General features: G+C 47.6%; 1 protein-coding gene across 9 annotated transcripts in view; it reads left to right on the top strand.

The window, feature by feature from the left end:
• The window catches only part of LOC132399912 (zinc fingers and homeoboxes protein 3-like), a 131,679-nt gene extending 109,133 nt beyond the window's left edge, over positions 1-22,546 (top strand). For 8 of the 9 annotated variants that reach the window (XM_059980826.1, XM_059980819.1, XM_059980821.1 and 5 more), the window contains 2 exons: positions 14,607-17,486; positions 21,409-22,546. In XM_059980826.1, coding sequence (XP_059836809.1) covers positions 14,774-17,486; positions 21,409-21,419 — 2,724 coding nt within the window. In that variant the 5' untranslated portion in view covers positions 14,607-14,773 and the 3' untranslated portion in view covers positions 21,420-22,546. The remainder of the gene's footprint in view (positions 1-14,606; positions 17,487-21,408) is intronic. The other variant, XM_059980828.1, reaches the window with a different exon arrangement.
• The last annotated feature ends 291 nt before the right edge of the window (positions 22,547-22,837 follow it).

Below are 22,837 nucleotides of genomic sequence, written 5' to 3'. Positions count from 1 at the left end.
ACTTATCTCCCTACCTGCCCATCATTTCCCTCAGGTGCTCCTCCTCCTCCTCCCCCCCCCCCTTTCTTCCATGGTCTTCTGTCCTCTCCTATCAGACGCCCCCTTCTCCAGCCCTCTACCTCGTCCACCAATCAACTTCCCAGCTCTTTACTTCACCCCTCCCCCTCTCCCAGTTTCACCAATCACCTAACGTCTTACACTACTTCCTCCCCTCCCCCACCTTCTTACTCTGACCTCTCCACTTTCTTTCCAGTGCTGATGGAGGGTCTCGGCCTGAAACGCTCATTGTGTGCTCTTTTCCATTGACGCTGCCCGGCCTGCTGAGTTCCTCCGGCATTTTGTGTCTTGTGTCTGTTGCTTTAGAGCTCCAGTTACTTGACAGTCAGTCTGGAACCCTGTGTAGCGGATATTCTAACAATCCAGTGCCGCTGCTGGCGACCTGGCACAGGTTGTTGTCCTTGTATGACGTGACCTCCAATCGATCCAATCATAATGTTCCAAAAGTCGAGGAGATGTATTTGATCCTTTATTAGCAATTAGCAATGCCATTAATGGTATCCAAGCAGTCAACAAAAGATATGACATCTGTCGGTCCCCAGCTCCAAACTAAACAAAGCCTGAATACGTAATTTACTCCCTTCGCTTCTACCGCGTTCTCACTCACGTGACTAGTTCCTATAAAACAGATAATAAATGCACGACACAGAGTACAATGCAGATCGTAAACAGATTCAGATAGTTTGAATCCCACCCTGACAGCAGAAGAATCTAAATTCAAGTAGTTAAATGAACTTGGAATTAACAGAGATACAGTAGCTAGTCCCAAACACTTAGCTGGCCTGCTAATATGCTTCAGGGAGTGAAATCTGCCATCTTTACCTTGCCTGGTCTCTTCATGGACAGAAATCAAAATACCACAGATGCTGGAGATCTGAAATAAAAGTAGTAAATGGAACCACTGCGTTGAGAGGGAAAATAAATCAGCCACAGTTGAATGTTGGAGCAGGCTCGATGGGCTGAATGGCCTAATTTGCTCCTATGGCTTATGGTCACTCAGCATCTGTGGATAAAGAAGCAAAGAGAAGGTTCTTCAATCTTCTCCCCCCTCCTTCTCTCACTCTCTCTCCCCCTTCCTCTCCCTCTCCCTCCCCTCTCCCCCTCTCTCCCCCTCTCTCCCTCTCCCTCCCTCTCTCCCTCTCCCTCCCTCTCTCCCTCTCCCCCTCTCTCTCCCTCTCCCTCTCTCTCTCCCTCTCCCTCTCTCTCCCTCTCTCTCCCTCTCCCCCTCTCTCCCCCTCTCCCCCTCTCTCTCCCTCTCCCCCTCTCTCTCCCTCTCCCCCTCTCTCCCCCTCTCTCCCTCTCTCTCCCCCTCTCTCCCTCTCTCTCCCTCTCTCTCCCCCTCTCCTCCTCTTCTTCCTGACCTGCCGAGTGTTGCCAACATTTTCTGTTTTTAGTTTGGTCTCAATGTTAACCAGAGAATCTTCCCAACTCCCACCCATCCGTAATGCCACTAACTGCCCCCTGAATTGGCAAATTGGCCAAGCAGCCCTGGCACTGCCAGTGATGTCACATCCTGCATGGGGATAACGCGAAATGCTGGAAGTGTCGTCACCATTTCCAGATGTTGATGGACTGATGTGGAGAGGGACTTAGGAGTCCTCATGCAAGTCTCTCAGGGTTAATTTACAGGTTGAGTCTGTGGTAAAGAAGGCAAATGCAGTGTTGGCATTTATTTCAAGGGGAATAGAATATAAAAGCAAGGAGATAATGCCAATCCTTTATAAGACACCAGTCAGGCCAGATTTGGAGTATTGTCAACAGTTTTGGGCCCCGTATCTCAGAAAGGATGTGTTGTCATTGGAGAGAGTCCAGAGGAGGTTCACAAGGATGATTCCAGAAATGAAGGGGTTAACATACAAGGAGTGTTTGGCAGCTTTGGGCCTGTACTCACTGGAGTTTAGAAGAATGCAGGAGGGATCTCATTGAAACCGACTGAATGTTGAAAGGACTAGATAGGGTGGATATGGAGAGGGTTTCCTTTTCTGGGGGAGATCCAGAGCTAGAGGGCACAATCGCAAAATTGAGGGGCAACCTTTTAGAGGGGAGGTGAGGAGGAATTTTTTCGCCAGAGAGAAGTAAATCTGTGGAATGCCCTGCTGTACACTGCGATGGAGGCCAAGTCCGTGGGTATACTTAAACCAGAAATTGATAGCTTCCTGATTGGTCAGGGCACTGAAGAATATGGTGAGAAGGCAGGTGTACAGGGTTGAGTGGAATCCGGGATCAGTTACGATGGAATGACAGAGCAGAGTCGATGGGCTGAATGGCCTAATTCTGCTCCTATGTCTTATGGTCTTAAGGACTGCAGGATGTTAGTTACAGGGAGAGAATGGATTGGATTGGCTTTTAACCCCTGGAATGAAGGAAGCTAAATTAGGATTAGGAAAGGCATAGACAGACCGAATCTTTTCCCTGTGGTAAAGATATCAAAAACAAGTAGAGACAGAGCACACTCTACCAGGCCTATCCTACTCTCCCTGATGGATGGGGCACAAGAGATCGAGGGGGAACATTGCTTTGTAAGCTCCCTTTTGAGTGATCTGAATGCAGGGGTTAACGTTTCAAGTACTTGTGTCTGTGGTTTTAAGGGGGATACGTGGGAAGTTTTCTTTTACGCACAGAGAGCGGAGCATTGCTTCCATATGTGGGATGTGGTACTGGCTGATGGAGTTTGCACCGGTGGGGGTGACGAGTCGGCTGGAAGGGGAGATGGTTTGTGCAGAGCTCCCTGTGCTGGGCGACGCTGATGTGCCCTGGGGAGGAGATGGAGGCAGGGTGGACGGGAGGCCCAGGCTGATTTCAAATCCAAGCAGATTGTACTGAGGGGTGGGGGATGGGAGAAGCATATGAGCATAAACTTCCGTCTCCCCACCCTTCAGAAAGGGGCCACTCTTTAATATTAAAGTGACTTTTTAAAAAGATGGCCCCTTTTTACAAAGCCATGAGTAGAAGAAATGACGTCTTTAAATTTAACAGGTCAGATAGCATCCATGGAAAGGAATAAAGAGTCAACATTTTGGGGGGGGGGAGGTGTGTATGTGTAATCTCTTGTACTGTATTTATTACATCTTTAATTTGTGTTTCGTTCACTGGCATTGGCTGACGTTTGATAAAGGTTTGGGCCCAGAGCAGTTATGAAACTGAGCCATTGCTGGTCATTTTCCTGCTGTCCCTTTCGGTTCAGCAGCATCGTGGAGGGGGTAGCCTGCTGAAAGGGCAACATCTCGCTCTCCATTTCATACTGACCCGGCTCCGTTTCAACTTCAACAGCTAGGACACAAAATCCATGGTCGACCTTGACTAACGGAGGCCGTCAACCTACATGTTACCATATATTACCTTGAGATTCACCCTTCGCAGGCATTTACAGGAAGAAGAAAAACAATCAAATTTTACAAAAAGCTACACATAAACAGACAAAGACTGACAAACAACTGATGGGCAAAAGAAGACAAACTTTGCAAATAAAAATAGTACTGGATACACAAGTTGTGAACAGTGTGTAGGTTGTAGAATCAGTTCTGAGTTGTGAATGAATTTATCCACAGCAGTTCAGAAGCCTGAAGCTTGTATGATAATAACTGTTCCTGAGCCTGGTAGTGTAGGAACAAAGGCCTCTGTACCTCCTGCCCGATCGTAGTAGTGATAAGAGGGTATTGCTTCGATGGTAGGGGTTCTTTGCACTCTTGTGGCAGAGCTCCATGTAAATGTACTCAGTGGTAGGAAGGGCTTTGCCTATAATGGAAAGAGCTGTGTTCACTTTCTTCTGCCTGTTTCATTCTTGAACATTGGTATTTTCATACCAGGCCGTGTTTCAGTTAGTTTGGTTCACTGTGTCCCTCGGCCCACTGTCCCACACCTTGGTATGCGTGAATTGGCAGTATTTACTTGTGGACATCTCTTTAATCTGGTAGACTAATATATTTTGGGTAAATGATAGTGTGTATTTACTTGAGTTGATGATGCTCCGGCAGTAGTTGATGTTTGCCTCGGTTAATGTCCCTGCAAACAGCCTATAGAGCACAGAGTCCTGTAGCTTATCTGGGTGAACCTTGATAAGGTCCAACACATCCCGTGTTCCAGACATTCTCAGCCAAACAGAGTCCACGTCCATTGTGGGTAATCATCTCATCTGTGCTAAACACAAGCAGATGCTAGAGACCCAGAGCAACACACCAAAACATGCTGGAGGAACTCCGCAGATCAGGCAAGGTCTATGCAAAGGGACAAACATTTCAAGTTTTGGGCTGAGACCCTTCATCAGGACTCATGTTGAAGGGCTTGGCCTGAAACATTGCCTGATTATTCCTCTCCAAAGATGCTGCCTGACATGCAGATTTCCTGCAGCATTTTATGTTAAAACTTTTTTTTTAATATTGCAAGGATATGTAATTTATTTAATTATGAGATGTTGATATTATACCCTAAGACCAATAAGATGAAGGAGCGGAATTAGGCCACTTGGACCATTGAGTCTGCTCTACCATTTCATCATGTCTGATCAACTTTCTCTCTCAGCCCCAATCTCCTGCCTTCTCCCCAAATCCCTTAATGCCCTGACTAATCGAGAGTTTTTCAACTTCTGCCTTAAGTGACTTGGCCTTCACAGCTGCCTGTGGCAATGAATTCTATACATTCACCAGTCTCTGGCTAAAGAAATTCATGCTCATCTCTGTTTTAAAAGGACACCCCTCAGCAGATAATAGTTGTTAAGTATTGTGTCGTATGTATTTACCTATAGCTATAAAGACCTTAGTTGGACCCCACTTGCAATACTGTGTTCAGTTCTGGTTACCTCACTACAGAAAGGATGTAGATACTATAGATAGAGTGCAGAGGAGGTTTACAAAGACATGGCCTGAATTGAGGAGCATGCCTTATGAAAATAGGTTGGGCGAACTTGGCCTTTTCTCCTTGGAGCGACGAAGGATGAGAGGTGACCTGACAGAGGTGTTTAAGATGATGAGAGGCATTGATTGTGTGAATAGCCAGAGGGTTTTTCCCAGGGCTGAAATGGCTAACATGAGGGGACATAGTTTTAAGGTGCTTGGAAGTAGGTACAGAGGGGATGTCGGGGGTAAGTTTTTCACACAGAGAGTGGGGGTGTGTGGAATGCGCTGCCAGCAACGGTGGTAGCGGCGGATACAATAGGGTCTTTTAAGAGACTCTTAGATCTGTACATGGATCTTAGAAAAATAGAGAGCTATGCACAAGGGAAATTCTAGAGTACGTTACATGGTCGGCCGAAAGTCCTGTAATGTACATTTGGATGCTGTTTATAGACTTCAGCTCAGCATTCAACACAATCATCCCTCAGAAACTGATTGGAAAGCTGAACCTACTGGGCCTGAACACCTCCCTCTGCAACTGGATCCTAGACTTCCTGACTGGGAGATCTCAGTCATTCCGGATCGGGAGCAGCATCTCCAACACCATCACACTGAGCACAGGGCCTCCCCAGGGCTGTGTGCTCAGTCCACTGCTGTTCACTCTGCTGACCCATGACTGTGCTGCACCACACAGCTCGAACCACATCATCAAGTTTGCCGATGACACGACCGTGGTGGGTCTCATCAGCAAGAACAACGAGTCAGCTTACAGAGAGGAGGTGCAGCAGCTAATGGACTGGTGCAGAGCCAACAACCTGTCTCTGAATGTGAGCAAAACAAAAGAGATGGTTGTTGACTTCAGGACGGCACGGAGCAGCCACTCCCTGCTGAACATCGACGGTTCCTCGGTAGGGATCATTAAGAGCACCAAATCTCTTGGTGTTTACCTGATGGAGAATCTCACCTGGTCCCGCAACACCAGCTCCGTAGCAAAGAAAGCCCAGCAACGTCTCTACTTTTTGTGAAGGCTGAGGAAAGTCCATCTCCCACCCCCCCCCATCCTCATCACATTCTACAGGGGATGTATTGAGAGCATCCTGAGCAGCTGCATCACTGCCTGGTTCGGAAATTACACCATCTCAGATTGCAAGGCTCTGCAGTGGATAGTGAGGTCAATTGAAAAGATGATCAGGGTCTCTCTTCCCGCCATTACAGACATTTACACTACAGGTAGTCCCCGAGTTACGAATGTCTGACTTATGGACAACTCGTACTTACGAACCGAGGAAGGAGAGCGTCATCCGCCATTTTAAATCGTATCGCGACGCTGTCCGCCATTTTAAATTCTTGCTGTTGACACTGTGTTGAGTGTGTAACCTTGTATTTGGCTTAAATTTTTCTTAGCAAGATTCACCCTGACCCCGCCCCCCATTCTGGTCAGCTGGTGGCGCAGTGAGATCAGTGCCGAGCTGGAGAACGGAGGTTGCCGAGTTCGATCCAGTGATAGACCGCTCCCTTGCTGGGTTGATGTCGAGCTCGCAACTCAACATTGTGAAAAAAAAACACTGCCACCTCCAGTTTAAATTCCCACGTGGAATATTGTGGATGATCAAACACCCAAATCCAGCACAGCCTCCACTTATCCCAGTTAGCCTGTCTCAGTGCGGTGGTCCTTAGGACCCAGCGGACCTCGGGAACCGGCGCAGCTCAGGACCCGCCGCCCGCAGTGTTTCTGTTCCATTGACGGGAAGTGATCGAGATTGAAAATAAAGTGGAAATAATAAAGCGATCGGAAAGAGGTGAAACGCCATTGGTCATTAGAAAAGCGTTAGGCTACAGTCGGTCAACAATTGGAACAATTTTGAAGGATGAAGTGAGAATAATGGAGCACGTGAAAGGCCCTACCCCGATGAAAGCTACAATTATTACTAAGCAACGCAGTGGTTTAATTATTGAAATACATACGTTTCTTAAGTGTTTTATATGCATAGAAAGGTAAAATATATACTATATATTAAGACAAACGTTTGACTAACTGACGCTAAATAATACCGGATGTACTTGTTCTGACTTAAAGGCGGACTCAGGAACGGAACTCGTTTGTAGCCCGGGGACTGCCTGTACACGCTGCATCCGCAAGGCAAACAGCATTATGAAGGACCCCATGCACCCCTCACACAAACTCTTCTCCCTCCTGCCATCTGGGAAAAGGCACCGGAGCATTCGGGCTCTCACGACCAGACTATGTAACAGTTTCTTCCCCCAAGCTATCAGACTGCTCAATACCCAGAGTCTGGACTGACAACAACTTACTGCCCTCTACTGTGCCTGTTGTCTTGTTTATTATTTATTGTAATGCCTGCACTGTTCTGTGCACTTTATGCAGCCCTGGGTAGGTCTGTAGTCCAGCGTAGTTTCTTTTTTCTGTGTCGTTTTCACGTAGTTCAGTGTAGTTTTTGTACCGTTTCATGTATCACCATGGTCCTGAAAAACTTTGTCTCATTTTTACTGTGTACCGTACCAGTAGTTATGGTCGAAATGACAATAAAAGTGACGTCTTGACTTTGTAATGTACTGTGGATTTCTATGTTTCTATATATGATGGACTAGGTATGGATGGCAGATTTCCTTCCCTCAAGGGCGTTAATCTCTACAGGACACCAAGGAAGTCAAAGGGTATGGCGACAGGGCTGGAACCTGTTCCTGGGGTAGATCATTCATGATCTTGATAAATGACAGAGCTAGTTTGCAGGGCCAGCTCTTATTTCTGGCCAGCCTTGGTTAGAACTGCTCACAACAATGTGGAGGAGAGACGCCAAGCAGTTCTAATCACTGCCCAACAAAGAAGAAAAAGCAATAGCAGGGGCTCCACTTCCAGACCCAGCTCAGTTTTCATGCCCTTATTATAGACGTCTATGCCACTCACAGCTTGGACTCAGCAGCCACGGAGCAGAACCGCACAGATCTGTCATCCTCAGATATAATCAATCTATTATTGTTATGAGGATTAACTTTTAAAATCCTAGATATTTTAGTGAACACCATAAGAGTATAATAAAATATGTGAGTACATTTAGGAAATTTGAGCGAGGAGTCTCTCTCCACCATTCAATCGTAGTTGTTTTCTCTTTCTCAACCCCAGTCTCCTGCCTTCCCCCTGCGACATTGAACATTGTAGCACGGTACAGGCCCTTCGGCCCACCATGTTGTGCCAACCTGTCAACATACTCCAAGACCAAACTGAAGCTCTCCTCCTACATAGACCTCCATTTTTATTTCATCTACGTACCTATCCAAGAGTCTCTTAAATATCCCTAATGTACAGTATCTGCCTTTAGCACCACCCCAGGCATTGCAATCCCCACACTGACACTTAACCCTTGACTCCCTTAATAATGAAGAACCTGCCTTAAATGCATCCAATGACTTGGCCTCCACAGCCCCCTGTGGCAACAAATTCTACACATTGACCATCCTCCTCGTCTCACTTCTAAAGGGACGTCACTTTTCAGATCCTAGACTCTCCTCCCAATGTAAACACCTCCCCCTCCCTCCCATGTCTACTCTATTCACACCTCTCAATATTTCAGTATTTGGTAATATAAGTACTCAGTTAGCACAGTGGAATTTGACCTTGTATCTCCAGATCAGTGATCCCAAACCTTGGCCAAAAGGAAGGAAGTTAACGTTCTCATGTGCTTTTGATTTTTAATAGGAGTCCTAATTATAAAACACTTAAGGAAGGGACAGCTGATAGACTTGCAAGTTGGCTGGGCGGAAATGGCAGAAATAGCTGGTAAACCTGTTGGCCACAGAGATCAGGATCGGTGGCTTTGGCCTGGTGCCTGGAAGGAGAGCCCACCAGGAGAGCTGTGATATTGATGATAGGATTAGTTTATGTGGTCTTTCTGACCTCTCTGTGCGGGGTCTCCACTGCACCAGGTCCTGCTGTCAGTCAAACCCAGTGATGCAGCGGGTTTTAGTTATGCAGTCAGAACGAGAGAGGTCATCAAGAGTTCCTGTGTGTGCTGCAACAGCATAAGGCATTTAGAAAACCATAGGACATAGGAGCGATTTAGGCCATCCGGCCTATCGAGTTCTTCTGCCATCCAGTCATGGCCGATTTATTTTTCCGCTCAACCCCAATCTCCAGCCTTCTCCCTTACTAATCAGCTTCCGCATCTTATTTAGCAAAACCAAATTCAGCAAAACCTCCCCACCTGTCCAGCATCCTTTCCCCATCCATCCAGCGTCCCCTCCCCACCAATCCAGTACCCTCTCCCCATTCATCCACCATCTTCTTCTCCCCACCCATCCACCAACCAGCATACCCTCCCCACCCACCTAGCATCACCTCCCTACCCATCCACCATCCCCTCCCCCCACCCAGTATCCTCTCCCCACCCATCTACCATCTCCTCCCGACCCACCCACCCTCCTCTCCCCATCTGTCCACTATCCCCTCCTCACCCTCCCACCATCCTCTCCTGACCCACTGGTCCACTACCTCTTCCCCACCCACTCAGTATCCCCTCCCGACCCATCTACCATACCCTCCCCACCCACCTACCATCCCCTCCCGACCCACCTACTATCCCTTTCCGACCCACTCACCATCCTCTCCTCACCCATCTACCATCCCCTCCTGATCCACCTACTATCCCCTCCCGACCCACTCAACCATCCTCTCCTCACCAGTCCACCATCTTCTCCCCATCCATCTAGCATCCTCTTTGACTTTCTACCATCAGACAGGAGACTCTGATGCATAAAGATAGGAACAGGTCAGGAACAGTTTCTTCCCTCAGCCCATTGGGCTTCTGAACTCCATACTTGAAGTCTAACTGGTTAACCTTACAATATTTAAGTATGCACTTTACTTTGTTTGTCTATGAGTAATTTATTTGTAGATTTAATTCTTACTTTCCTCAGTCATTGTGTGTTATATGTGTGTAATGTGTACTACTGTGTTTTACACCCTGGTCTGGAGAAACTTTTGTCTCTTTTGACAGTGTATGTGTATACAGTTAAATTGCAATAAACTTTGCTTAACAGGATGTGGACATCACTGGTAAGCTTGGCATTTGTTATCCATTCAGGTTAGGACAGCAAAATGGTGCAGCTGCCTCACAAGCACAAGTGATCCGGGTTTTAATCCTGACCACTGGTATTGTGCAGGTCGGTCAGTTAATTGGCCACAGTAAGATGCCCTTAGTCTGTAGCTAAGGAGTAGTCATTTAGTGGAGTTGATAAGAATGTGGTATCAATGTGAACTCGGTCAGCTCCATCATGGACGTGAGTCTCCCCAGTATCAAGGGCATCTTCAAAAGGCAATGCCTCAAAAAGCAGCATTCATCCTGAATGATGCCTGCCATCAGGACGTGTCCACTTCTCATTGCTACCATCTGTGAGGAGAAACGGTCCTGAAGGCACACGCAACAATTTAGCAACAGCTGCTTCCCCTCTACCAGCACCTTTCTGAATGGTCCACAAACCTGTGGACAACACCTCACTACTTTTGCTCTCTTTTTGCATTACTTATTCAAGCTTCATTGTAATTCATAGTATGTTTTATGTACTGCACTGTACTGTTACCACAAAGCAATAAATTTCACAACGTGTTAGTGATAATAAACCTGATTCTGAGGAAAAGTACAAATGGGTGCTTTAAAGTTTAGCTTTATTTTTCCTGTGTACATCGAAACACAGTGAAATGTGTAGCTTGTGTCAATGACCAAAGCAGTCCAAGGACATACTAAGGGTAACCCGCAAGTGTCACCTACTTTTCCAGCACCAACATAGTATGCCCACAACTTACTAACCCTAAACTATACGTCTTTGAGGAAACTGGAGCACCAGGAGGAAACCCAAGCGGTCGTGGGGAGAATATACAAGTTCCTTATGGGCAGTGGCGGGAATTAATTGTCGCGCTGTAAAGCTTTGTGCTCACCCTGCCACTTGATGTTCAGTACGGACTAGAAGGGCTGAAGATCCTGTGTCCATGTGTGACCTTGAATTGTTCTTGAACAGAGTGGCTGGCTAGGCCAGGGGAGAGCCCTGACACTGGTGGGTCTGGAATCCCTTACAGACCAGGCCAGGCAACGAAGTGAAATGTCAGCTGAGTCTTTCTGACAATCTGGTGGCTTCTGAGATGGTTCTGCGCTCCAGGCAACATCCTTGTAAATCCTGACCTCTCTGTTGGATGGATGATAGTTATTGACTAATTATAGTTGATAAGACGTGTCAAAAAGCCAGGCTTGGCCCAGGGAATTCTCCTCTGCTGGGATTACAGGTCATCGTGGACTGCTTAACTGTCCTTTCTACGTAAATCCGTACATATGTGACACCATTATATTTCTTCACATCCCCTGTTTGTCTAGAAGACATCCCCTTAGATCAGGGATTCCAAACCTGGGGTATACGGACTCCGCACTTAGTGATATTGACCATAAGACCATAGCATATAGGAGCAGTAATAGGACATTTGGCCCGTCAGGTCTGCTGCACCATTTCATCATGGCTCTAAGCCCCAATCTCCTGCCTTCTTCCCGTATCCCTTCATACCCTGACCAATCGCCAATGTATCAACCTCTGCCTCAAATATACATGAAGACTTGTTCTCCACAGCCGCCTGTGGCAATGAATCCTACAGATTCACCACTCTCTGGCTAAAGAAATTCCTCTTCATCTCTATTCTAAAAGGATGCCCCTCTATTCTGAGGCTGTGTCTTCTGGTCTTAGATTTGCTCACCATAGGAAACATCCTCTCGGCATCCACTCCGTCGAGGCCTTTCAACAGTTAATAGGTTTCAGTTAGGTCACTCTTCGTTCTTCCGAATTCCAGCAAATACTGCCATCAAGCGCTCTTCATATGACAAGCCATTCAATCCTGGAATTATTTTTGTCAACCTCCTTTGAAGCCCCTCCATTGTCAGCACATCCTCCCGAACTGTGCCCAGCCTTGCCAGGGCTTTGTAAAGACTCAGCGTTACGTCCTTGCTTTTATGTTCCGGTCCTCTTGAAATGAACGCAAACAACACATTTGCCTTCCCCCACCACAGACTCAACCAAAGATTACCGGTCCATGGCATAGGAAAGATTTGGTCTCTGGACTCGGTATGCCTGAGGGACTGCCTCATCCATTTATCATTAGCACACAGGCATTGTTCCTCCCACGGGGGCACTTCAGTAACGTGCAACAATTCCTTGGACAAACTCTCTCTCCGTGTTCATTATTCCAGTCATTAATTCTCAGGCATGTTGATGCAGTCTGAACACAAAACATCAATAATTCCCTTCTCTCCAAAGATGCTGCTTGACCCACTGATCTACTCTCACAGCTTTTTGTTTGCTTCAGATTCCAGCACCTGCAGTCTCAGATTCTATTCCCTGTAATGTTACTTTAGAGAAAGTTCCCGAGCTTTGTAATATGAGAACATATATTTTCTGCTGCTGCTATGTTAACAAATTTCACAACACATGCCAGTGATAATAAACCTGATTCTGATTATGAAATATAGAACCGTGCTAAAGTCGTAGGCAAAAAAATATATAGTTAGAGTGCCTACGACTTTTCCATAGTACTATAGTAATTTTATGTATTGCACTGCCACACAAAAGATTTTCATGACATATGTGAGTGATGATAAACCTGATTCTGATATGGGTCTCTGTTGTGGAGTGAGAATGGGAAGGGGGCAGGGAGAGGGGAATCACGGTTGGGAAAAGGGGAAGGGAGAGGGGAGGGAGTGGGAAGCACCAGAGAGACATTCTGTGATGATCAATAAATCAATTGTTTGGAATCAAATGACTTTGCCTGGTGTCTCAGGACTGGGTGTGCGCACCTGCACCACCCCTTGCCCATGGCAGTCCTTCTCTGCCACCTGCCCCACACCCCTTCCGCAACGCTCCATCTTTGCCAAACTCAACATCCTTTGTTCCTACCAAAATTGCAAACTCACTCTCCACTCCACGTTGACAAATACAATACTGTGCCAAACTCTTAGTGTCCTAGCTATATACATATATATATATATATATATATATATATCTGCCCAAGACTTTTGCACAGTTCTGTATATTTCTCTAATGCTCCTGGACATTACAGTGAGCTCCACAGACATATAGTTTAATAAATTATGGTAAGGTGGAGATACAAGATCAATGGAGGCTACATCCGAGTTAGGAAGTCTAGGGGAAAGGCTGTGTGTGTCAGGTTTGATTTCCCCGCCACTTTCTGTGGGGAGTTGGTATGTTCTCCCTGTTAGCACACAGGTTTCCTCAGGGTGCTCTGGTTTCCTCCCACATTACAGAGACTAACAGGTTAGGGCTGTTAAGCTTTGGGCATGCTTCGCTGGCACTGGAAGCATGGTGACGCCTGCGGGCTGCTCCCAGCACATCGTCCGGTTGTGTCAGTCGTTGCCGCTTTTCACTGTATATTTTGATGTTTCACTGTACTTGTGACAAATAAACTAATCTTTTAAAAGAACCCAGTTCTGATGAAAGGATTGGGCCTAAAACATTTACTGTTTTTTACCCTCCAAAGATGCTACCTAACTTGCTGAATCCCTCCTGCACTTTGTGTGTGTTACCCTTTAAAAAATCTTTAATCTCTTTAATACACTAGTGCAAAGTATATTAACAATCTGGTTTACCTGAATTTTTTTTCCCCAGTAGTTCATTGTCAATATTCCTAATTGTTAATTAAGTTATTATTGCCACATGTACCCAGGAACAAGTCAAAAATGTTAGGTTTGGAGTGATCTGGCATGCAAAACAAAATTACAAACTAAATTTATTATCAAAGTACATATATGACACCATCTTAAACCCTGAGATTCTTCTCAGTGTACTCAGTAAACCCAATGACTAATAGAATCAATGGAAGAATGTATCCAACAGGATGGACAAACATCCAATGTGCAAACAAGAAGCTGCAAATACAAAAGAAAAGAAAAATAAATAAGCAATAAATATTGAGAAACACACACAAAATGCTGGAGGAACTCAGCAGGCCAGGCAGCGTCTGTAGAAAAAAGTGCAGTTGACATTCCAGACCAAAACATTGACTGTGCTTTTTTCCGTAGCTTCTGCCTGGCCTGCTGCGTTTCTCCAGCATTTTGTGTGTGGTTGTTTGGATCTCCAGCATCTGCAGATTTTCTCTCATTTGTGGTTTGATAAATATTGAGAGCACGAGATGAAGTGTCCTTGGAAGTGAGTCGATAGGTTGTGGGAAGAGTTCAGTGATGGGGCCGGTGAAGTCGAGTGAAGTGCACCAAGATATTGCGAAGGGAAAAACAATAACAGTTACAGGAGGATCAGGGAGAATGGGCAAGAGAGGCAAGGAGTTCATCTTTATGGAACAAGAAGTCCACTGTGTAATCTTCAACAGTGGTTAGAAACTGTCCTTGAGCTTGGCGATGGTGTGCTTTCAGGAAGGCAGAGGGGCGGTGATGAGAGAGTGATTTGGTGACTGAGGTACTTGGTCATATTGGCTACTTTCCTGAAGCAGCTGAGAAGTGTTGCCCGAGCCACTGGAGGGGAGGCTGTTTTTTGATGGTCCGAGCTGTGTCCTAACAGTAACTGGGAAAACCCTACATTATATTCATTCCACTCTGGCTCTCCTTTTTCTCAAGGTCAAATGAGTACAGCATTCTGTCGGTCAAATCGGAGACTTTCGAACTGTGGTTGCCTCTAATACTTCTCACTTTGGTTTTACAGGTGGGACCATCCGTTCCGAGGAGCTGAAATTGGTGACGGACCTGCCTGAGAGACAAGTGGAGGGGAAGGTGTTAATGGAGAGAAGAGGACGCTGAGGAGAAATCTGCCGCTCGTGGAGTTGAGGACTCGGGTTGTGCACTGGTTCTCCGAAGCCATTGCCGTTCGTGATGGCGAGCAAGAGGAAGTCGACTACCCCATGCATGATCCCAGCCAAAGCCCTGGCCTTGCAGGACCCAGCCGTCAGTATTAGCCCAGCACGCAATGATGCCGAGGAACCCTCACCGCAAGCACTCCCGGCTGATGACCAGCCGGCCGGTGAGGATGTCTACGTACAGAACAATGTCGCAGAGCGCGGTGGCTTTGAATGCAAGTACTGCGATTATACCAGTCAGAACTACTACGTGTTCACCATGCACGTGGAGTCGGCGCACTCCGACGCCAGCGCAGACCAGCTGTACGTCTGCGTCGAGTGCAACTACAGCACCAGGAACCAGGAGTCGCTGACGGTGCACAATGTCCTGTGCCACGTCGGCGAAGGCAACCTCAAGGTCAGCGTCATCAAGAAGGGCGGCCCATCGGCGCCCGAGCATGACGCCTCCGAGGCCCAAAGCCACAGCGCCCAGGAGAACGGGGACGAGGCGGACCCCCAGTCCGAGATCTCCATCAGCAAGACGCCCATCATGAAGATGCTGAAAGCCAGGCCGGACCCCAAGAGGATCAGTGTCACCCACCCGGCGAGGGAAGATCCCAGCGAGGAAGTAGGGGTGGCTGATGAGGCCATTAAGAAGGTCGAGGGTCTAGAGGTGCTCACGACCAATGGGCCCACCAACCCCAGCCAGGCCGTTAATGGCACAGCAGTGGTCCCGGTGCCCATCCTGCAGGCCGGAGTAGCCCAGATCGTCCCCGTGGTTCAGCAGCCGGCCTCGGGCAACAACTGCAGCTCCCTGCCCAAGGTGATGATCCCCCTGAGCAGCATCCCCACCTACAACGCCGCCATGGACACCAACAGCTTCCTCAACAACTCCTTCGGCAAGTTCCCCTACCCCACCAAGGCCGAGCTCTGCTGGCTGACGGTGGTGACCAAGTACCCGGAGGAGCAGCTCAAGATCTGGTTCACCGCCCAGCGGCTCAAGCACGGCATCAGCTGGACGCCCGAGGAGATCGAGGACGCCCGCAAGAAGATGTTCAGCACGGTGATCCAGGGCGTCCCGCAGCCGACCATCACCGTGCTGCCTGGCCAGGTGACCGCGGCCAACGGGGGGCAGCCCCTCTTCCAGGCCAACTTCCCCTGCCAGCTGATGACTCAAGCGGGCAACATAGTGGTCACCCAGTCCGGGGGTGGGGTGGTGAAGGGGGTCACCGTGACAGCGCCCCCCATGGCAGTCAGTCTGGCCACTGTCCCCAAGCAGCCGGAGCCGCCCAAGTTCCAGCTGCAGAAGCTGGGGGGCTCGGCGGACGGACTGGGGGTGAAAGTCCTGACATCGGCCTCAGGTAGCCAGCCGGTGATCACCTCAAGCCACGGCCTGGTGTCAGAGTTCGGCACCTACAAGTACAAGAAGACCAAGGAGCAGCTGGCTGCCCTGAAGCAGAGCTTTCTGCGAGCCCAGTTCCCCGAGCACGAGGAGGTGGATAGGCTGGTCAGGGTGACAGGCTTGCAGGGCAAGGAGATCCGCAAGTGGTTTAGTGACCGCCGCTACAACTACAAGAACCTCAAGTGCAACCAGAACTTTGAGGCAGGCGGCCCCCACGTCCCTTCGCCCAGCACAGGCCTGGGGGAGGAGCACCCGTCTCCCCTGGCCACCACCCCGGGCCTACAGCCCCACCGGCGCCAGTGGCAGACAGGCTGTGACTTCACCCTGCCCAAGTTCAAGGGCAAGTCAGCCGAGCAGCTCCGGGCGCTGGAGCACAGCTATGGCCTCAGCCCCTTCCCCTCTGAGGAGGAGGTGGACCGGCTGAGGGCCGAGACCAAGATGACCCGGCGGGAGATCGACCTGTGGTTCTCCGAGAGGCGCAAGGCCAAGCCGGATGAGCGGGGCCGCCGGGAGGAGGCAGGCGTGGCCGACTCTGCCGGCGACGAGGAGGAAGAGGAGGAGCCGGAGTCGGATGGGGAGGGGACGCCGAGCGACAGCAGCTCGGTGGACCTGAAGAGGGTGCTGGGCCCTCAGGAGCGCCAGAAGGCCGGCCCTATGAGGATGGGCAGCGGCCAGCCCAAGGCACCCCACCCCAGCCCCGTTCCCTGCCCCAGCACCACCAAGTACAAGGGCCAGAACAAGAAGACGGTCCACCAGCTGCACCTAATGAAGCTGCAGTTCATGCGGACACAGTGGCCGACGGTGGAGGAGTATGACGAGTTGGCCATCAGTGCCCGTCTCCCCCGGAGTGAGGTGGTGCGCTGGTTCGGCGATGCTCGCTATGCCCTGAAGAACGGGCAGCTCAAGTGGTACGAGGACTACAAGCGGGGCATCTACGCCATCCGGTCGGGCAGCAACAGCCTGGTCACCGATGTGCCGATGGAAAACCCCCGGGTCCGTCGGGCGCCGTCCAGGAAGAGCGGGAAGGCGGCCCTGTTCGAGTACTACACCCAACACCGGATGCTGCACGAGGAGGACTTGGACCGACTGTGTGAGAAGTCCTGCATGAGCTACGAGCAGGTCAGGGACTGGTTTGCCGAGAAGCAGACCGAGGATGCCATGTACATGTCTGACCTGAGCAGCGAGGACCAGCACTCGGCCAATGGCGAGAGCGACAGGGCCAAGGGTGTCCTGCGGCACGCCGTGGAGGAGGCCTACTCCGACGTGACTGACAACAGCGATAACTGGGACGTCCAATCAAGGGAGGGCCCTGCAGAGCTGAATGAGTTTGATGCGGAGAACATCTCTGGTGAGGGTCTGGGCTCGGGGGGTGTGTGGGTGGGAGGCCGATGCAATCAGTGGGAGCACTAACCCGCAGTTCAATGAGGTGTAAAAACCAATCTTGTTCATGGCAATGCAGAAAGAACGCAGGTCTTTTAAATCAGACAAAACACAATATGCTGGAAGCACTCAGCAGGTCAAGCAGCATCTGTGGAGAGTGGAATAGTTGGTGTTTCAGAGTTTACCTTCCTTTGATGCAGTTATCAGTTTCAAACTCATGAATTCCAGATCAGTAGTCTAATCCTACATTGATGTTGGTTTTGTTCCATTTCCTGATTCTTAAACTTTTTTAAAGAAGATATCGATGTTGAATAACATCTGACAAAGGATCTTGGACTTGAAATGTTAACACATTCCTCTGTCCACATAGATGCTGCCTAACTTACTGATTATTTCCAGCAAATATTACCTCGAAGTTGTTCTCTCAGTTGGAGGTGGGGGAAACGTCTCAATCTTTTCCGGTAAGATTGGCCTGATATGTGTGACCCTCGTGTTCGGCTAGTGGTTTAATCTAGGGAAAGACGGCCTGTGGCCCAGCCAAACTTGAGAAATCTTGTTTGGGTGGATCCTTCGTGATGTGGTCCCGTTAGAAATCAGCATCATGAAATAACGAACAGTACACAATATGCGATTAAATGATTTAGATTTATAATTCTTTATTTGACCATAGGTTAGTAAAGAAACAAAAAAGAAAAAGGGCGCATTCTCATGAAATAGTCTCTGCACAATGTTGGAGCTGACATTTTCCCTGTCTGTTCGTTCTCTATCGATTTGCCTCCTGGTCGTCGACTCCTGGCCTCATTCCAAGTCCACTCCATCCTGCAGACTACGACTTCCCCGTTCTGGCATCTTCTCTCTTCATCTTCCACCGGTCCTCCAAACAAAAGACCGAGAAACCTTCGCTCGGGCACACAAGAAAGAAAAACATCTCCCTTCGTTGGCCAGCGCACATCCCAAAGTCCCTGTTATCTCTAGTCATAACCCAAACACCGCTGCTACAGAGAAACCATACATTAGCATGAAATGTTACAGTGCTTTACATGTGCAATTCATATCCTGTTCCAGTGTGGACGACTGCCAGTTGTTGACCAAGCCACTTGGGTTAGGGATGGGCAATAAATGCTGGCCTTGTTACCTGCACTTTCATCCTGAAAATAAATAATAGTTTTTTCTAAGCCATCAGTTGACACTGGTAATCCATTTGGGATTAGTATGGCAGTACTGAAAGCTTCACTCTCCCGTCTTCATTTTTAGTAAATTTTGGAGTTTGGCGAAGCTGACATTTATTGTCAAAAGTATATGTTCAAAGTAAATTTATTAGCCAAGTATGTAGACTCAGTGGCAACTTTATTAGAAACATAGAAAACCTACAGCACAATACAGGCCCTTAGGCCCACATAGTTGTGCTGAACATGTCCCTACCTTAGAAATTACTAGGCTTACCTATAGCCCTATATTTTTCTGAGCTCCATGTACCTATCCAAAAGTCTCTTAAAAGACCCTATTGTATCTGCCTCCACCACCGTTGCTGGCAGCCCATTCCACGCACTCACCACTCACTGAGTAAAAAACTTACCCCTGATATCTTCTCTGTACCTACTCCCCAGCACCTTAAACCCTTGTCTTCTTGTGGCAGCCATTTCAGCCCTGGGGAAAAGCCTCTGACTATCCACATGATCAGTGCCTCTCATTATCTTGTACACCTCTATCAGGTCACCTCTCATCCTCCATCGCTCCAAGGAGAAAAGTTTCAGGAGTGGAAGTCATTGTGGTCTTCTGCTGCTGTAATCCATCCACTTCAAGATTCAATATGTTGTGCAATCAGCGACGCTTTTCTCCACACCACTGTTATAACATGTGTTTTTGTTTGAGTTAGTGTCACCTTCCTGTCAGCTTGAACCAGTCTGGCCATTCTCCTCTGACCTCTCTCATTAACAAGGCAATTTAGCCACTGGACTGCCACTCACTAGATGCTTCAATCATGGCTGCTTCTCAACTCCATTCTCCTGCCTTCCTGCTGTAGCCTTTGATGCCCTGGCTAATCAAGAATTTGTCAACCTCCATTTTAAATATACCCAATGATTTGCCTACACAGCTGTTTGTGGCAATGAATTCCACAGATTAATCACTGTCTGGCTGAAGAAATTCCTCCTCATCTCTGTTCTAAAGGGATGTCCTTCTGTTTCTGAGACTGTGCCCTCTGGTCCTAGACTAGCCCACTCTCTCCACATCCTCTCTGCACACCTCTAGGTATTTCAATTTTTCTAGCTTTTACGAGATTCCACCCTCATTCTTCTAAACTCCAATGACTACAGGCTCAAAACCATCAAACACTCTGCAATTGTTAACCTTTACTTAACGGGATCATTCTTGTAAAGGTCCATTTATGACCAATTCCCACTTACAGAGTTGGCCATTGAATATTATAGCACAGAAGCTGGTCTTCTGCCTAGACCCATTGCCTGTACCTGGACCATAGTCCTCCATACCCCTCCTATCCACAAACCTATCCAAACTTCTCTTAAATGTTACAACTGGTATCCTTATCCACACTGAGTGGAGAAGATCTCCTTAAATATTTCACCTTTCACCTTAAACCTATGACCTCTTGTCCCACTCACCTACCCTGAGGTGTTAAAGCCCGCATGCATTCGCCCTATCTATACACCTCATAATTTTGTATACCTCTAAAAGATCTCCCTTCATTCTCCTGTACTCCGGGGAATAAAGTCCTAACCTATTCAACCTTTCCCTATGATTCTGGTCCTCAAGTCTTGACAACATCCTTGTGAATTTTCTCTGTACTCTTTCATGCTTATTGGCATCTTTCCTGTCAGTAGATGACCAGAAGTTCACACTCTCTATCCCTGCACTGTGAATGAACTGCCAACGAGTTTTCCACCAAACCAGTCACCTTGCTTTAGAAGTAGGGCTGACAGGCCCAGTTCTGTGTGCAATCTTGGAGGCTGTTGTCTCTGAAAATGTCACCTGCACACTGCTGTCATTGGTAACATCCTCGTTCAGTCCCACACTGCCTGGACTGGTCTTCAATGGGGTCAATAGTTGTGCATACGTACATTTATAATTCCATTTTCAATGTTTTTATAATTTATCTGAGGAAGTGAATAAAATGCACACATTTAAAGCCATACTAGCATTTTTCTCTAAGATTTTGCAATTGGTAGTGTTGGGGTACACTTAGAGGCCATGCATCGTATTGAGTCTATCCTGGCTCCTTGTAGAAAGATCCCTCATCTCATTCCCTGCTCTGCCTTGCAAACCAGTCTTTCTCAATAACACAAGAAATTCTGCAAATGCCAGAAGCCCTGAACGACACACAAAATGCTGAAACTCAGCAGTCAGGGATATTTTGGGCTGAGGCCTTTCATCAGGACTTCATGATGCTGCCTGACTTGCTGAGCTCCTCCACCATTTTGTGTGTGAGTCTCTCTGAATGCCCATCCAATTCCCTTTGGGAAACCATGAATGACTCTGTTTCCATCACCCCAACAGGTAGTTATTCTTTCTGTAAATATAAAAGTAATTCCGCATACCGCTTTTCATATCTTTTTCAACAGTTAGCAACCTGGTTCATTGAAGCTATCACTGGCTAAAGCCCCCTTAGTAGGCTTTTAATTACTAGCGTAATAGGTTCAGCACAACATAATGGCGGAAGGGCTTTTCCCTATGCTGTTCTGTTCACCGTTGTATGGAATGCATGTGATCCACTTGTCTTTTGGATCTTGAGTGTCATAGATGGATGTTGAAATGTCCAGTTAGATCGAGAAAAAAAACCTTTGTATTCCATCACCAATCAAATTCTCTGCAAGACCCTCGGACATATTGTCTCAAGATGGTTTCTGTTTTCTCTTTCCCCTTTGTTAATTCAGAAGCAGAGTGACGGAAGATGGGCACCCTCAAAAGTAAGGGAAACGAGTACTGCAGTTCATTCTTGAACGAGGAAGGCCGTGGACTATTCTGGGCCTGCTGCCGGCTTTGGCTGCTGTTCGGACTGACCAGATGCTGTGTTCGGAGGCTGCGGCTGTGGTTCAGACTGTCTCTCTAGTGTTTTGTGAGTGTGTGTGAGTGCGATGGCATCATTACTGTAAATAGACATTGATATAACTGACTTGGGACACTTGAGGTGCTCACCTGAGATTTTATTGACATCCCTCAGGCACCACAGTCAAGGAATTGACTTCACTGCACAAATGAAGTTTTGTTTGTATATAACAGGACTGGAAAAAAAAGCATGCTTTCGCTATGCTTACCAAATGGAGACTTTTAACTGGTGAATCCAAACTGAGATGATCGTAGAAAGGGTGTTTGATGCTTGGAGATACCCCAGTTTATATTCTGGGTTGTCAGTCCAGAATTACACCAGTAAAAATGTATTATCTATTCCTGTTGGAAAGCGAGCCAGATTTGGAAATACGCAACATTGCGACACGTCCCTTCCTTTATCGAATTCATCTGCATTTCAGGTGGAACATTGTTTACACGGGGTTGAGATTTGCAAAGGTTCCAGTCCCCATGAACGACAGCAGAGATAACTAATGTTGAGTGCGGAGAACTGGAGGATGTGCCGAGGAAGCATGCGGTGATTTCAAGAGCACATAAAAGGAAGATCTCGTGGGGCATGTGGGGAGGGCAGTTAGGTGGTTAAGTCCACCGTGGTTTGAATGTGCTATGCTAGAACCCACGACTATAATTGGATTTTAAAATGTTGTGAGCAATTTTTCTTTGAAGAGCTTTGTGCTACTCACTGGTTAAATGGGACAGCTTAAACCAAAATGACCTTTCGAAAAAGATTTTTTTTTAAAGTAATTTTTATTGAGGGAACTGCGTGTAACTGGGGTCACTCGGGAGTCCGGTTGTGTTTGGTACTTAAACAGCAAGGGTAGGCCTACGCTTCATTCGTTGGGATGGATGAATGAACGGCTACATATGTGCTTGTCACAATAGGAATTGTCAAGGAAGATATATGCAGGTCAGTTGTTCTAATTTAATAAAGTATATATATATTTATGTGTGTGCGTGCATGTTAAACAAATGGTCATCGTTGCTTTGAGAAACCAAAAAAAAAGGTTTTTTTGCCTGAGCCGGAATGCTTGAAAGACCTACGAGGGAGCTGTGGTGTGGACATACCAGGGAGAACTGAGTCCCACCTGTGGGCTAATGAGGAATATGTCATCTGCTGTGAACAATTACACACCTTGATTGGGTAAGAACTTAAATTTGATGAAGATATTGGTGGGGAATGGCAGAGTCATAGCGGGAATATGAAGGAAGGTCCTTCTGCTGTGAATCCTTAATTTT

Source organism: Hypanus sabinus, chromosome 9 (genome assembly GCF_030144855.1).
Source record: "Hypanus sabinus isolate sHypSab1 chromosome 9, sHypSab1.hap1, whole genome shotgun sequence".
NCBI lineage: Eukaryota > Metazoa > Chordata > Chondrichthyes > Myliobatiformes > Dasyatidae > Hypanus > Hypanus sabinus.
Note: the sequence above shows the minus strand (reverse complement) of the source record. Positions and strands in the feature narration are given on the sequence as shown.